General features: G+C 50.4%; 2 protein-coding genes across 2 annotated transcripts; both read left to right on the top strand.

Moving 5' to 3' along the window:
• Positions 1 to 10,085: 10,085 nt before the first annotated feature.
• Triagg1_6899 (uncharacterized protein) lies at positions 10,086 to 11,028 on the top strand (the record flags this gene model as incomplete). The annotated part of the gene is made up of 3 exons (XM_062901575.1): positions 10,086 to 10,252; positions 10,336 to 10,548; positions 10,614 to 11,028. The coding sequence occupies 3 exons, from the start codon at positions 10,086 to 10,088 to the stop codon at positions 11,026 to 11,028; spliced, it is 795 nt and encodes a 264-aa protein (XP_062754227.1).
• A 1,844-nt stretch (positions 11,029 to 12,872) lies between these two features.
• On the top strand, positions 12,873 to 14,170 carry Triagg1_6900 (uncharacterized protein; the record flags this gene model as incomplete). Its single annotated transcript, XM_062901576.1, has 3 exons — positions 12,873 to 12,978; positions 13,145 to 13,318; positions 13,503 to 14,170. The coding sequence occupies 3 exons, from the start codon at positions 12,873 to 12,875 to the stop codon at positions 14,168 to 14,170; spliced, it is 948 nt and encodes a 315-aa protein (XP_062754228.1).
• Positions 14,171 to 14,923: the final 753 nt, after the last annotated feature.

Genomic DNA, 14,923 nt, shown 5'->3' on the forward strand with positions numbered 1-14,923 from the left:
CCCCCCCCCCCCCCCCCCCCCCCCCCCCCCCCCGTTGGATGATACCCGCGCCCGGTTATCCAACACGAGAGCGTCTAGCAGCCAGCTCTGGAACTCGGACAAAAAACGAGGCTTGGGACTATGGAGAGTCAGCACTGCTAATAAACGACGCCGACTCGCAACACGCCGCAGCACGCCGCGGACCCTACAAACAGTGCAAGTATGTACTGCTGGGACGGAATGAAAACCGCACTTCAAGCCTCTTGCAGAGGTAGGTCGTGTGCGTCCTTGAGATATGGCTTGCTAGGGAGATGCTTGGCTCTCCCCACCCCCCTGGGAGCAGCACGCCGTCTTACGAGCGCTGTTGCTGCTTCTCATCCTCCTTAGTCGTGTTTCTACGGAACAACACAAGGAGAGAGGCACTTGACCCCCACAAGTTTGGTCTGGGTCTTGACCGGAAAAAGGAAAAGAATGCGCGCCCATGTGTGTCTTCTCCTAAGCCTTCCCTGATGCCACCATCCCTGGCGTTTCCACGTGCATGTCACCAGGATCACGTAAACAGCCGGAATTTGAGATTGATGGCGGGCTGGCCCAAGAGAATCCCTCGTGGCATCCCGGCACACTTCACAGGTTGCCTGCTACCTACTTTGTACTGGTGGCCGAGCCCCTCGTGTGCGGGAAGAAGCCAAAAGAGAGATTCTAGCAGCAGCGAAGCGGCGGCCCGCGGCACCCATTAGCATCGTAACATGAGCTACAGCAGATAGGCGGCATCGTGTGGCCTCTGAGGTAACATCGTCGCCGGCCCTATTCCCTATTCCTCCACAAGGTTGGTGCTACTAGCACTACGACTTGCCCTCCACGGCCAGACGCCTCTGCTCCCGGTACGCAATTCATCTGCCGAACACCCTGTGGCAGCGGCAGATCTTGCGCAGGAGAGAGGCCTTGGTCTGCCAGGGCGGGCTTCTACGTACTACTATCTGGCTCTGGCTCTGGCTCTGGCTCGCTCTCGCTCCCTCTCTTCAGCGACCAGACCGGCTACTACCTAGATATCTATTGTATAGACTCTCAGCAGTTCGCACTAGGACTTGACGATGACATCTTAGGAGCTGCTCAGGCCCAAACACGACACAGCCAAAGAAAGAATGAGGGGAAAATGCCGCGTGCTCATTGTCCGGCTCTTCTCTAACGGCAGCAGGCTTTCCGCTGGATCGCACGAACGCTTCAGCCGCTCAATCGAAGACCACCAATCAGCCAACCACCTCTCCTGAGTGTCATGCTCTCGGCGCTGCTATCGAAAGAGCAGAGGGGGAAAGAAAAAAAAAGTTGGAGTTCGGCGTCCAAACGGCGCTTCTTGGACTGGGGGCGTGTCGTTTCCAGTTAGCGAGGGAAGGCTTCTTTTCCTTCGGTGTCCAGAACGAAACAGGCCCTTTTGAGGGGTCCACCTGAGAATTGCCCCGGAAAAGTTCTTTGGGGAAGGGGGAATATGCACGGAACTAGGCTTGGAGGGGGGCTGACGCCGAGCCGAGCGTACGAGGACGTGCGCGCCACAACCTAGAGCGACGAGACGAAATCCCCGCCTCTCGGCGAGATGAGGCAAAAGCAGCACCTCGGATGAGGAGTGGTGGGCGTTCAATGGGAGATTCTACTGCTTGCGGCACGACACCTGCAAGATTACGAGTACAGTACAGGACTTGTACGAGTATCCGGAGCAACTCCAACTCTAGGCGGGATAAGATGCGGAGAGAGGCTCACACACATCTTTCACGCAAATGGGGAGACGCCCCGAAAAAAAGAAAAGGGCTCTTCGATGACGGGCAGTGGTGGCCTGTGATCGTGGCCCACGGCCCGCCGCGGCTGAATGGGGGTGGTAATCAGATCCTGACAGGCTACCCCCGTAGCGCGCGTTTTGCTTCTGGGGAGGGCAGCCGGAGACAGAGAGAAAGCCGAAGTGTGGCGTCGCATCGGTTTGAAGAGAGGCGCCGATGCAACCTCATGACATGGCACAGCAGGGATTACTGGCAATGCCAATCTCATCTTTGTTAAACTGTGTATCGTATCTGGGCGGATGGCGAGTCTGCTTTGCTTTGCTTCTGTTCGTTGTCTTCCACAACCAGGGACGCTACATACTGTACCTCGACCAGGCCCGGCAGCTGGTGTGTGAGCAGAGAAGAGAGGCATTGGCCGTCTCTTCAATTTCCAATCTCTTCATGTTGGCCAACTCAACTTCATCTCCCTGCCCCTGTTTCTCCGTCATCAGCCAATCCTGCAAGTGCCTGTACTGCACCGTATAGTATATCCTATCCCTTTTAATCAACTCATTCGATTTTCGGGCTTTCAACTCTGCTCCGCCAAAAATGGCCAGCTTTGAGGTAATACGACTACTTGCGAGGGCACCCAATACGGCTTGTCTGTTACTTTTTTCGGTACACGGCCACGGCCTCCTACTTTCGTCATTTTGATAAATCCCTTTAGTGCCGGCATGGTCACCAAGAGGGGTGGCACAATACAGCTCTCTATTCGTCTGCCGTTGATGTAACTGGTCATCTGCAGCGCTTGTCCAGCTATGTACGAATCGACGCCCGGTCTCATGGTTTATCCTTTTTCCCAAGGCCCCCCCCCGGGAGACACTGCAGGGAGGCCTCGTATGTTCAGCCTGCATTTCCTTCTGTTTTGAACAAATTGAGGTCCTTGGAGCATGGGCATCATTGTTCCATGGCTTCCATGGATGGGCAGAGCCACCCATGCTCCCTTCTGGCCTGGTTGAGTTGAGCATGCATACAAGGCAAAGATCTCAGTCAGACTCGGGTTGCATCAAAGACTATGAGTCTACGGGATTGTGGGGTTTCGCAGTTCCGCATTGCTGGATTCGGGAACTTACGCATTCTCGTTCTACTAATACCGCATGTAGGTAAGAGTGAGAAAGGTCCCGGGGCCTTGGCTTACTCTTATCTCGTCGTTCTTCTTTTTTCCCCATCCCCCCCTTCCCTTCTCCCGGTTTCCAGGGCCCAGCTATGTCTACCCTGCAGCCGGCCGCCTGGTTGGCCTATTTGGTCAAAGGCGGTGATCAAGTTCGCCGAAGCTCTCCTGCAGCGTGATTGTACAGTATGTGATTGAACTTTTGCTGGCGACGCACTCTCTCTCTTGGTCCTCGCTACCAACGCAAAGACGACAAAAGAGGCACCGCGCGGAGAGGGGGGGAAAGAAGAAGAAGAAGGGGAAAATGCCTGTCAAAGAATACGGAGCAGAAGGATCTAACTGTTCTGTCGGCTGATTCCTACCTTGCCGAGAGTATGTCCGTGAAGGAGGGACGAGATGACTCCTTCGAAACGAAGACCGGATGTTTATCCCCCTTGGCCGTGTGATGTTTCAGGTGATTAGCTGGGCGCTTTGGAATCCCCCATTTGTCCCCTGGCCGTGTCGTGTCAATGGTCCTTTGCAGGGCCGGTTAGAAAGGCCCGCTGGATCGCATTTGGCGGTGTTCCAAGTTTGTTGTACTATATTGCTGTTGTTGTTGCTGCCATTTGCCTCCGTGGCGAGCACATTGGTTTGGAGTGGTTCGACACGTCCGGCATTCCATCGAGCTCATGGCCTTGAGCAATTCCCATATCGCGTGCATAGCGCCCTGTTACGAGTAATGCGGCCGACGGCTGATGGATTCAGTTCCCTGCCAAAGGGGAGGGGGGTGGTGATTTTCCATGCCCCAAATCCGTCCACCTATCGAACAATGGATTTGCCATATCAGCCGACGGTTTTTGGAGTTAGGCCCCGTGGGAATAGTGTCAGTTGTCGAATTGGGGTGTTTCTTCCGTGCTGGCTTCTTACCCTAGACTTGGACGCTTACTTTTTGTTGGATAAACTGTGAATGAGCGTGCTTTGTAGCTTTTGTGTTCTGTGGAGATTGGAGATTCCAGAGTAGCCTCGGGAGTGGAATTGTTTGTGTCAAGAGGCTATAGAAGAACCACAGTTTGACGTGTGAATTTGCAGATTTGGAGACGCTGCTTAGAGCAGGCGTGCTACAAGACAAGAACGAAGCGTATAATGATATACTACCAGCGTCTACGAGGCCAAGATACTCCCGACGTCTTACATCTTAATACGTAATCACACAGTTGTGCTTGATCCTCGTTGGCTCGCGTCGAACACTCGACAATCATCAACAATCATCAATCATATATCACCATCATGATGAACCCGGGATGTCTGTCTATTGTGTACACTCCCCGCTCCTCAATCATTGACTCCGTAGTCTTCGTGGCCCACGCCATGCAATCCTCGATATGTTTCACATCTGTATTTGGAAAATCCCATGCGCAGAAGGCCTTCTCCCCCCTCTTCGTTCTCGTGAATTCGTTAGTCTCACCAAAGGAATCGAAACCCAGTCCACTCCCTTGTTATTCGCAGCCACTCTCGGCCGAAATCATCCTCACCAGAAAGGCTAAGTCCTAGCCGGCGATTCCATCATGCGAACCGCCCTTTTTGGCGATTTGCTGCGAGAGAGGTGTGTTTAGCTCAGGCACGAGTACGGCACATGATATAAAAGAGGCCTCATTACATACATTGCGTGGTTCGTAGCCCCCCCCCTCGCTTTTAGAAAAGGATTGTTTTTTCGGGTGTGGAGTGTTACACACAGCCTGATTGTTTAGAGGCAAAAGATCGGGGGGCTGAGTTTGATCCCCCCGTTGGGGAGCCTTGGGAGTTTCTTCCAACCGCTGGGTTCGGACGAGCTGGATGGAAAGGAATACAAAGGCGTGCTCGACATGGATAGGTTGATCCTTTAATGTAAAAGAGTGATTTGACATGGTAACGTCGTATAATTCAGGCGTCCAAGGCATCTTTCGTCGTTCAGTATATATGAAGCTGGCCCATATACACCAAATTGCCCCATGGAAGTAAGAGTTGAATACCGGGTTTTTACATTACAAAGGACTGGTATGGGCCAAAGTCTACATTGTAACTTGGCGGAATGTATAAAAAAGTTGGAGCACTTGTAGCATCGTTGTTGGTTCTCTTCAACCAGCCGTGAAGGGGGGGGAACGCCTATACATGACATTCCCTGGTAAGCAGGATGTCCTCTGAGGGGATGGCTAAAGGACCTGAGCATTTATCTCATGTCCTTTTGCTGCAATATTCTCAAATGCAGCTTTATATATACTTGACCATGAGTCAGTGGGCAAAACAAGCTACAACGGGACTTCCTATCTCGACTGTGAATCCAGCATAGTACCGTAGTCATATACGCGTCGGTTTTATCAGTGTCTACGAGCGTCGATTCGGCCCTTGCATTTTGGCTCTAAGCATGTTCATCATGTAGCTCAACAATGCAAAAAGGCGTTCGGCCAGATGATGTAGGTTCGAGTTGCTCCTTGAGATCGAATCGCGGGACTTCAGGTTCGGGATACTCGGTTCGATAATCGTGATACGTCTTGGGGAGTTCAAGAATCCACGCTCCTCGCTGTTGAGAGCCTCAACAAAGACGAAATTACAAAAAGAAAACGTCAAAAATTGAACCAAACATACAACAGCCGGTGTTCGCCAGTGGTCACCCACCTGACTACTAATCAGCCTCTCATCGTCTTGACGCTGGGAGAGCGGACGGGATCCCGTATTTTTCGATGGATATGGTCGTATGTAACGGTGTTTGGAGGCAAACTCGCCTATACAATGCGTCTCTTCGCAAGACAGAGCTAGATTCCCATCGCCGGGTCAAGGAGCTTCAATGCAGAGACATTTGCCTTCATCACCCGGGTCCCCCATATACTACTATTCAGGTGGCAGCAGTGTATCGTTGACTGAAAGTCGAGTCCTTGAGGTTCGAAATGAGCCTGTGTACTGTCGAGAGAGGCCAGCCTGTGCAGCTCGTATATGCGACGGCCGCGGCAAACCAGCATCCAGAGCCGGATTGGTAAACGAGCTCTGCAGGTCCACAAAACGAACAGGTGGCAATGCTGGAATGTTGCTTGTCAGCTTTGACAATGTCAAGTGAAAAACATGGCCGTATGTTGCGGCAGATGCAATGTAACGTCATCAGCGCAGCTCAAATTCAGCTCTTCCTGTGTATTATCGTGGCCACCCCCCCTCGTGATTGGGCTTCGTCAACTGCCTGGATCTTTTGTTCGGGCTTGGTCGCTTCTCGCATATGTCGGCGCAATCCTTCAGGCTCTATTGGCTGAGCCACTGGCCATTGGTGTGGCACGTTGCTAACAGCTTGGGGGCAGACTTGATTGTTGGTAGACCGTGGTGTGGCACGACTAAATTAAACGCGGAACGTCCCAGCCGCCTCATGATCTGGCGATGCCCAGATTTAGAGTGGTGGCGATTCAACCCCTGCTCAAACATCTTGCGCTTTTTAGTGGCGGAAACTCCGAGGCCTATTAACGCTCTTTTTCAAAAATTTTCCTTGCAAGTTGACTTTTTTTTCTTCCATGTTGGGTGTTTCGTGTTGCGAACGTTGGCGGCTAACAGCTCCTGAGCTGTTGACAGATCATAAGGGCCTCTCAACGGCTATGTACGGATCTCAGCGTGATTCCTGTCGCGTGATGCTTCGCTAAACTGACTTTGAACTTTCTCGTTAGATAGTAGAAAACGTTATTTCTGTTTCAGAAAGACGTCAAGCTGGTGGGGTGTATTGTGCAGCTGATGCTCATGGACCCGACATGGGGAGATTTCGTGCATCGAGCGAGTGCCGGCCGTACTAGACAACCGGCATAAGCTGGTTATGCATACAGATGGATCGTCCGCCATCGGCGAGTCTATGGCGACTAGAATTTCTGGCCAAGAGCAGCTGAAAGGTCCTGTGACGATGGTAACGACTGAAGGTAGCTTTGTACATGTACTCCGGGGTCTGGATATCCTTGGCCGCCACGCCACAAGCATGGTAGAGGTTCGCCGACCAGTCATCATCTGATATCCGGGCTTCATTGTTGATAGCCGAACCTCCTCTCGGGTCGGATCTGTCCTCACTGTTGAGATGAACATCACTTGTATGGATGTGTGCGAATGCTGAAAGACAAGTATGGCGATCAAAGTGAGTAAAATGTTGGTAGAGCTTTGCTATTGGAGCAACCCATTGGGGGCGGCCCTGCCTTCGTCACCATCAGGTTAAGATGAATCCTGGTGTAACAGCATTCCATCCCAGCTTTCAAGACATTTGAATCCTTCATTCCCGAAGATATGCTGAAAAACAAAAGGGTAACAGAAGATCCATGATTGGCAGCTAGTAGGCCGTCCATTGCGTAATATCTCCCAAGGGCGTAATTGCTGTGGAATCTTTTGAGATATAGCGACTGTGAGCCAGCATGAGTAGCAATTTTCCTTGTCTGGATTGTTGTTCTTGCACCGTTGCCCAGTGCATTGGCCTTGTACTCGCTATTTCGAGCCTGAAATTCACATGATGGACAATCCTCATGGCCATAACAATAAATGGCAAAGTTTGGTAACATAGGTGGCATGGTGTCGTGCCGGACGCAAGAATGGTTTCTTTCAATCTCGCAATTCGTTTCATCAGGCCGGCGTCACCTTTGTACTTCCAAAGGAATGTGACGACAGAATAAACCGGCAGATGTTATAATCGTTGAAGCCGAGGCGTGCAAATCCGGATATCTCATATGCCTCTTCACTCCACTCGCTGTTGATATCCTCCTCTCCGCATAGGATCGAGAGATTGCAGGTTATTGTGTAAAGCCCGTAGAGCCTTCCATGATTGCATATTCTCTAATAGAGCCATTCCACTGCCCAATTCACCAATGTCACTGCAACGGTATCATCTTTCAAACGGCCACCCTGTCGAGGGGCTTGCAATTCCGGAGCCCAGGATATTAGGGGCTCTCCTGAACGCATCTTCATCCCTCGACCGCATCCATTTCAACTTCAAGTCACACGAAACTTCAAATCAACTGTCACTACTGAAGCCCGTGAGAGTTGGAGGTTGGTTCTGACGCTGGCGAGGCAACTAAAAGGCAATGCATCATGCCATCCAGTCACCAAAGTGGTGCTCGACTTGACAAGATATCGGTGGGAGACGGTCGATTTCAAGCCACATTGCGGATATGACAGGCGTTCTGGAGACATCTTGTAGGGGGATATGAGGATCGAATCATTTTCATTCCAAGGAAGATACTTCTGTTATTGCAAGCCACGCTGTTGAAATCATTGGGATAATGTGCGGCGTATGGAAAAGGAAGTGGATGTTGCCTTGTCTTGATGCTGAAGATCGAGTATAGCACCTATCTTGCCGAGGGTTTCACATTCGCCTGGGAATCATCGTTTCGAGTTCACGATCCGGTGGATACGCAATTAAGCAAGGACCTCGTCGTCGTCATTAAGTTATAAGTATAGGCATCTGTTCCCGGTTCCACTACCGAGTCTCATTGGTGACATGGTTAACTCGAATAGCTTGAAAACTTTTTGATTCAGACGATTGGTAATAGTGGCATACTTTTGGGCAGCAAATGAGGAGCGAGTGGCCAGCCATCTCATGCCCGTCTTAGTATTGACGAGATGAAAGCATACTTGTAGATACCGGGGCCTGATCTTGCCGATACAGCTGTGCGACCAACCACAGCGAGGAATTCCAGTCGAGCAGAATTGACCTTCTCAACTCATTTGAGAGTTTGAGCATAGCTGTTGGGTCCGAGATCTGCGACCAAGTGAGGCGAATTGAGTTCTCGGCTAATCGCTGTCTGCTGGAGCCCGTGGGGACTGTATGCTATGTACTACCAAATCAGCATGCAAACATTGCCAGATAGATGCGGGAATGGTCTCGCTTACCATGTCTATCTCATAATCTTGTTGGGTGTGCTGGAACTCTTTGTTGAATATCAAGGTATTTGCGCCACAGCAGCAAAGACTGGATATCCACGAGGCTGCTGATGGTAACAAGGAGAGGAAGACAACATGTACAGTACCGACCCTTATCGTGAGGGGTACTGGCATGTATCTCTAGTGAGCCATGGGAGGAAACTCATCCGCTGCAGCGCTGTTAGAAGCATTGATGGTTGTATTTTCTCCTTGCCCTTGGAAAGTGGGGAGATGATGCCCGGACACTCGTTAAACGTCATGGCGGCTGAAGTTGGTTTAGCAATCAGATCAATAACACTCGTGTGCCATTGACCAGTTTAACCGGATGGAAGACCCTGGTGTTTGCTGGGATGGGAAAAGGAGAGAGAGAGGGAAAGAGAAGATAGTAGAAAAAGGGGGGGAAAGGTTAGAAGCTCTCACGCACTGACATGGGGTCAATACAGGAAGGTGGTGTCTCGTGACTGTGAGACATTCCAGTACTGCATTTTCCAGGGTACGTACCTGGATTGTAACCTCAAGGTTGTAAGCCAGCAAATGGCCCAATTGGTATCTCTCTAGGCCAAATTCTAGGTACCAGGTTGAATGGCTTCTGGTATCTGCTATTATTGTCATCATCTTCTAGCATCTGCTTCCGTAGTCATACAAGTACCTTGTATGCCTCTGGTATCTACTACTATCATAAGCTTTAAATTTGATACGAGGGATGCTGGGTAGGCAAGTCTGGGGTACTGAATAATGGTTCCCTTTATTATGCACATGCTGATGATACCTTATTCATTCATCAGGTACTAGCAGACAAAAGAACATGCGTTGGATGAAGCCTTATTTACTCTAGGTTTGCCTAGACTAAGAGTTTATACAAGGCTAGCGAATCAGGGCCGACTCCAGAACTTTGACGATGCTAATTAAAGACAGTAGGGCTGTACCTGCGCAGCTCGCCAAGCGCCGCGCCAAGCCCAGGTACCGCCCTAACGCCGATCGATGCGGTCATTCTGCACTTTTGTTCCCCTGTTGCTCCGAATCCATCTCACCAGCAATTTTAAACTTCGCTTTCGTCTTTTACCGCTTTTGCTTTTCATCCCCCCCGGATCGCCTCTCTTTTCTCTTGACCTTTCGGCGCGCTTGGTCTGCCGGGTAATATTTTTAATTGACCTACCTATTCAGTTCCGTATTTCCCTCTTCTTCTCCGCAAGGCAGAGAAGCGCGGCGTGTCCTTCGTTTTAATCCTGCTGCTGCTACGACTTCTTGGATATATCCATCTGTTCCGAAAGACCTCAATTGCTCGCAACCTACGACCCCGAAATTCCGCCATGATGAGTTGGCTCGCGACTCTGACGGGCTATATCGCGCCGCTCTTCCTTATCCTCTCCCCTATCATCTCCTATGGCGACCAGGCCGTGTCGATGCATCGCAAGAAGACCAGCGCGGGCTTCTCTCTCGATATTCCCCTGATTATGCTCGTCGCATCGCTGTTCAGGTGCGTCTTTTTTGCATGAGCCGGTTCGAGGCTCTACCGTCCGGCAAATCCGGCGCAACGGCTAACACGGAGCGGGAGAATAGGATCTTTTACTGGCCCGGCGCGCGATTCGATGCGAGCTTGTTGATACAGTCCCTGATTATGGTTGGAATGCAAGTAGCGCTCCTCAAGATTGCTCTGGATCACCGACCTGCACCTTCAAACAAGGGCGGCGAGGCCGGCTTGCCTTTTGCTCCGCCAGAGGGTGTTTTTGCTCAAAGACCGTACAACTTTTGGCAATGGAGATCGCCGAAACCGTTGAGTCTCACCAAAGAGGAAACTGGCGCTTGGGAAGTATGGGAAAGGCTAACACCATGAGTAGATATTGGCAATTCATCGTCTACCTGTTCATGGGCTTGCTCGCTGGTGAGGTGGTCGTGTCCGGCATGACACCTGGCTACTATCCCACATATTCCGAGCTCGTCGGAATCATCGGCCTCTCCGTCGAAGCCATTCTTCCGATCCCGCAGATCATCGCCAATGCGCAGTCCAAGTCTTGCAAGGGCTTCCGAGTGTCCGTGCTTGCTAGCTGGATCGGGGGTGACGCCATGAAGATTTACTGGTTCTTTACGGCCACGACCGAGATCCCGGTGGCATTCAAGGTGTGTGGCATCTTCCAGGCTTGCTGCGACTGCTTCCTCGGAATCCAGTACTTTTTCTACGGAGATGGCAAAGGGGCTATCCTCAAGGGACATGCGCTGCAAGAAATTCCGTCTCAAGAAATGAGTTGGAAATGAGCGCTGTAGTGTTGAACTTGGATATAATAGACTAATGTTAATGAATCCCTTGGCCGGTACTGGTGTCGGCCGGGTGTGAACGCACTTGTATTGCTTCTATATAGACTTATGATTAGAATATTTTCGCCCATTGCAATTTTGTCGTGGTAACTGGTTCGGCAATCTTGGGTTGCTGCTCTACACTTTGAAAGCGTTAAGCTGAGATATCGCGATACCTCATGATGGAAAGGGAATGCAAAGCCACAGCTCACAAAATCAAAACAACATTAAAAGTAGACATCAAATTGCCAGTAAAATGCATGATATTCTTTCTCTGTATTATATTCAGCATCCAATTGTGTTTTTAAAGCAACTTCTGCTCAATGCGATTTCAGCGCTCAAGTCACTCCTTAGGCATTCTGCACCAAATTCTCAGGACAGACGCCCAGCCCCCCGACTTTCTCGTCGGTGAGAAACCTGTCGCATACAACATATACGGAGTACATGCAAAGTACATCAATTGTTCCCTTGGTAGTGTCGAAACGCTCGTATACACCAAGGAAGAAGAGATTGATAGCCTGTCATCGCTTTGTACTTGTATCTTTTTTTTTCCTCATTTGGCACCGTTGCGGCTAGGGCCCAATCGCGGTTCGCGTAGAGAGAACGCGAAAGTACTGCCCAAGTCATCTCCGGTGAAGCTTGAGCTGCAGCTTTACAACCGCCATTCACTCGTTTCTCGTCATTTTCTTTTCTCTCTTTTTGCCTCCGCCTCTTATCTGGTTAGTATCTCATATTGCGGTTCATTCCCGAAACGATTGTAAAATATGTATTGCGTGCCGGCCCAGGAAGAAGCTAACTGATGCCCGTATAGGAATCTCTAGGATAATTGTCATGCAATAGACAATTCACAGACGGCTGCTTTATCCCTGTCAATATTGGAATTCGTATACAGAACCCTTATCGCTGCGCTTTTGTATGCTTTCCAAGTATACCAGGTATGTAGCTGTCGCTATACACCCCCGTGTTGATCTCTCATAGCCAGCCACTAACTATCGTCTTCAGTCTTTATACCCATACATATTCATCCATTAAATCCTCTTTCCTCTTGAGAGTTGTTCAATTCCTAATTTAATCCCTCAACGACTCTCTAAGCCAAACGGGTAAATGCCCACTAGGTAGTTGAGTAGAATCTTGCTTCTCGGTAAGTAATCTGCTTTCTCCTTTGACACCGCGTCTCAAGTACAGCATCTTCACCTCAACCACCCGCGCCCTTCAAGCCCGGTTCTAAACATCAACCATCATTCCCGTTTCCTTTCCTTTCTTTTATTGCATGTTAGTTCCACCGCTGTCCATTCGATAACTGCCTTGTCAACTTTGTCGAATTTCTCGCCCTGAAATCATCATCTCCGCACCTTTGGCTTGACAGCCGTCAGTCAGCTGCCAACCTTCTCTCTCCCTCAACCAGATTCACCTCTCATTCACTTGAGCCTTCGCCCTCTCGTCACTTCATCTTCAGCTTCTGGCACAAGTCAGGTGACCAAGCTGCTTCACTGCCCATCTGCATAATTAAGCAGCTCTTCGGCCCTGCTGCCTCTCAACTCCTCTCCTCCTTCACGCATCCGCCCGCAGGATTCTCTTGATGCAGAGACCCTAGCGTGTCACTGTCATCTTTTCATTTCACCTTTGCCTATTCTCAACATCATCAAGCATCATTGCTTTGCGCAGTTCAATCTTCATTTCATCCAAGTCGTTTGGCGATTTCCATCTCCAGTCTCAACCAGCCTGACCGTTTGTCACTCGACCTCGCCATCGCCTCTGCTCGCTGCTAACAATTGACCTCTCCATCAGAACATAACAAGACCAAGATGCCTGCCGCCAGTTCCAAGGCGAATTACAAAACCTACGAGGCCCAGGCCCGTATGGTACGCGCCATCGTGGCGGCTCACCCCGAGGTTAAGTGGAACTACAAAGGTAAGCAAATGTTTTCTCTCATCCATCACCAGTACTGTTGGCTTCTACCTCCTTTCCCAATTCATGATTGAAAAAAGTCCTGAATATGGGTTCTCTTTCTGCTTCATCTGCCTCCTTTCCTCTTATCGTTATTTTTATTGGGGCGAAGGTTGACACTTCGTCCCAGAAATTGCTGCTTGCTATGGATCCGACATGACTGAGCACGCTCTGAATCATCGATTCCGCCGTCTCAGAGCACAGTCGGTCATCATTCGTGAAGGGCGCAACCAGGGATTCGACCCCAAGAATATCTGCCCGGACGGAGATCTTCCTGTCACTCAGGAAGCCGTGGAGAAGAAGAGTATGCTTTGGTCCCTGGCGCTTGATTCTTGATTTCAAAGAGTGTGATCTCCCACACTCACCACTCCCCTTTCACAATGCCACTCTTTTGCTTTCAATTTCCAACATTTCTGTGTTGCTTTGAGTCAGAAAGCATCAATCTGTTCGTCGACTTAGCAGAACACAGCTAACCATTATCTCTACAGATATCGCCAAATACTTTGGCCAGTCTACCCCCGACGGTATTCAATTCCAGTTCCGTGGATTCAAAAAGGACGCCGACACCCTCCGAAAGGTCGAAAGTGAGGGCGGCGATGTCGCCAACTGCCTCAACCTTGGCTCTGGCGGCGGCAGTCTCGTTTCCACGCCATCCAAGCCCGCCGCCGCTCGCGGAACTGGAAGCCGAACCGGCACCGGCACTGGACGCAAGCGCACTCGCAAGCAGCCAGACGTTATCAAGCGAGCTTCGTCAGATGAGGACGAGGACGACATTGCCGACATTGACAACTGGAGCGAGCACGAGGACACGCCTACCAAGAAGCCCAAGGCCAAAGGAGCCTTCCCGGGCCAGAGAAACGGGACTCCAGGTCGCAGAGCTGCAGCCAAGGCCTCCGCTACGATCGCTGAAGCTTCTGCGCTGCTCGATGCTAGCGATTCCCAGCCCGAGACTGATGTCCCAGTTGGCCACTTTGCCTCTGTCTTCTCCCCTGTCGGCATGCCTGTTCAGCCTGTCCAGGGCCCGTTCAGCGGCAGGCCGATCATTGGCATGAACACTGGACCTCCTGCAGTCAGCTACCCGCCTTCGGCTCATTATGGCGCGCAGTCGTTTCAGATTGGTGACGCCGATGACCTGCTAGGCGACGGTGAGATTTAGAGAAGAAACAAGGACGGGGAAACGCTCTCTCTCTCTCTCTACTTTCCACCTCAACAGTTTCCACCGTTCGGAATCGCAAGCGGAAGGTTCTCCCTCTAACAGAAAAGGGGAGAGAAACCAAAAAAAAAAACCCCCCACGGATGGATGAGATGATTGGTATTTGAAAACCGGATCTGGTGGTTACCTATTATGAAGGACAGGTATTGCGACCACAGTTTGCGCATGCACGGCGTTGACGGAGAAAAGGAACTTTGCTTTTGACTCGTTTTCTTCCCTAGGAGATTTGCGTATTTCTCTTATTTTTCATGTCTGGTAGTTTATTTTGCCCTTCTCTTTGCTTATACGATTTTCATACGGGCAACATCTACCTCCTTTTGTTTTTAACAACTTTGCTTTTTATCCAAATCTCAAATCCGTCATTTCGTCTCCCTCTTTTCTTAAACAACGATTTGGGGGGAGACCGGTTCATTTGAGTTATAGTTCTTTTCGTTCTTTCGTTCTTCTTTTTTTCATTTATTATAGTGCCCTCTGGCTTCGAAGCATGAGAAGCAAAGACGACGAGGGGAATGATGGAAAAGAAAACCTCGGTGGCTTGATCTTCACACACAGTAAACTAGGACCAAGGTGTCGAATGGTAAAACATGATGCTTTTACATGAGGCTCGGTGAATCGTAAAGTGAATATAGAAAGAACAGTGCAAGCTTCGAGTTGAGAGCAGTCTTGCCTGTTGACTCGGAACTCTGCGTGACTCGC

Source organism: Trichoderma aggressivum, assembly GCF_033847375.1.
Source record: "Trichoderma aggressivum f. europaeum strain CBS 100526 chromosome Unknown scaffold_028, whole genome shotgun sequence".
Lineage (NCBI taxonomy): Eukaryota > Fungi > Ascomycota > Sordariomycetes > Hypocreales > Hypocreaceae > Trichoderma > Trichoderma aggressivum.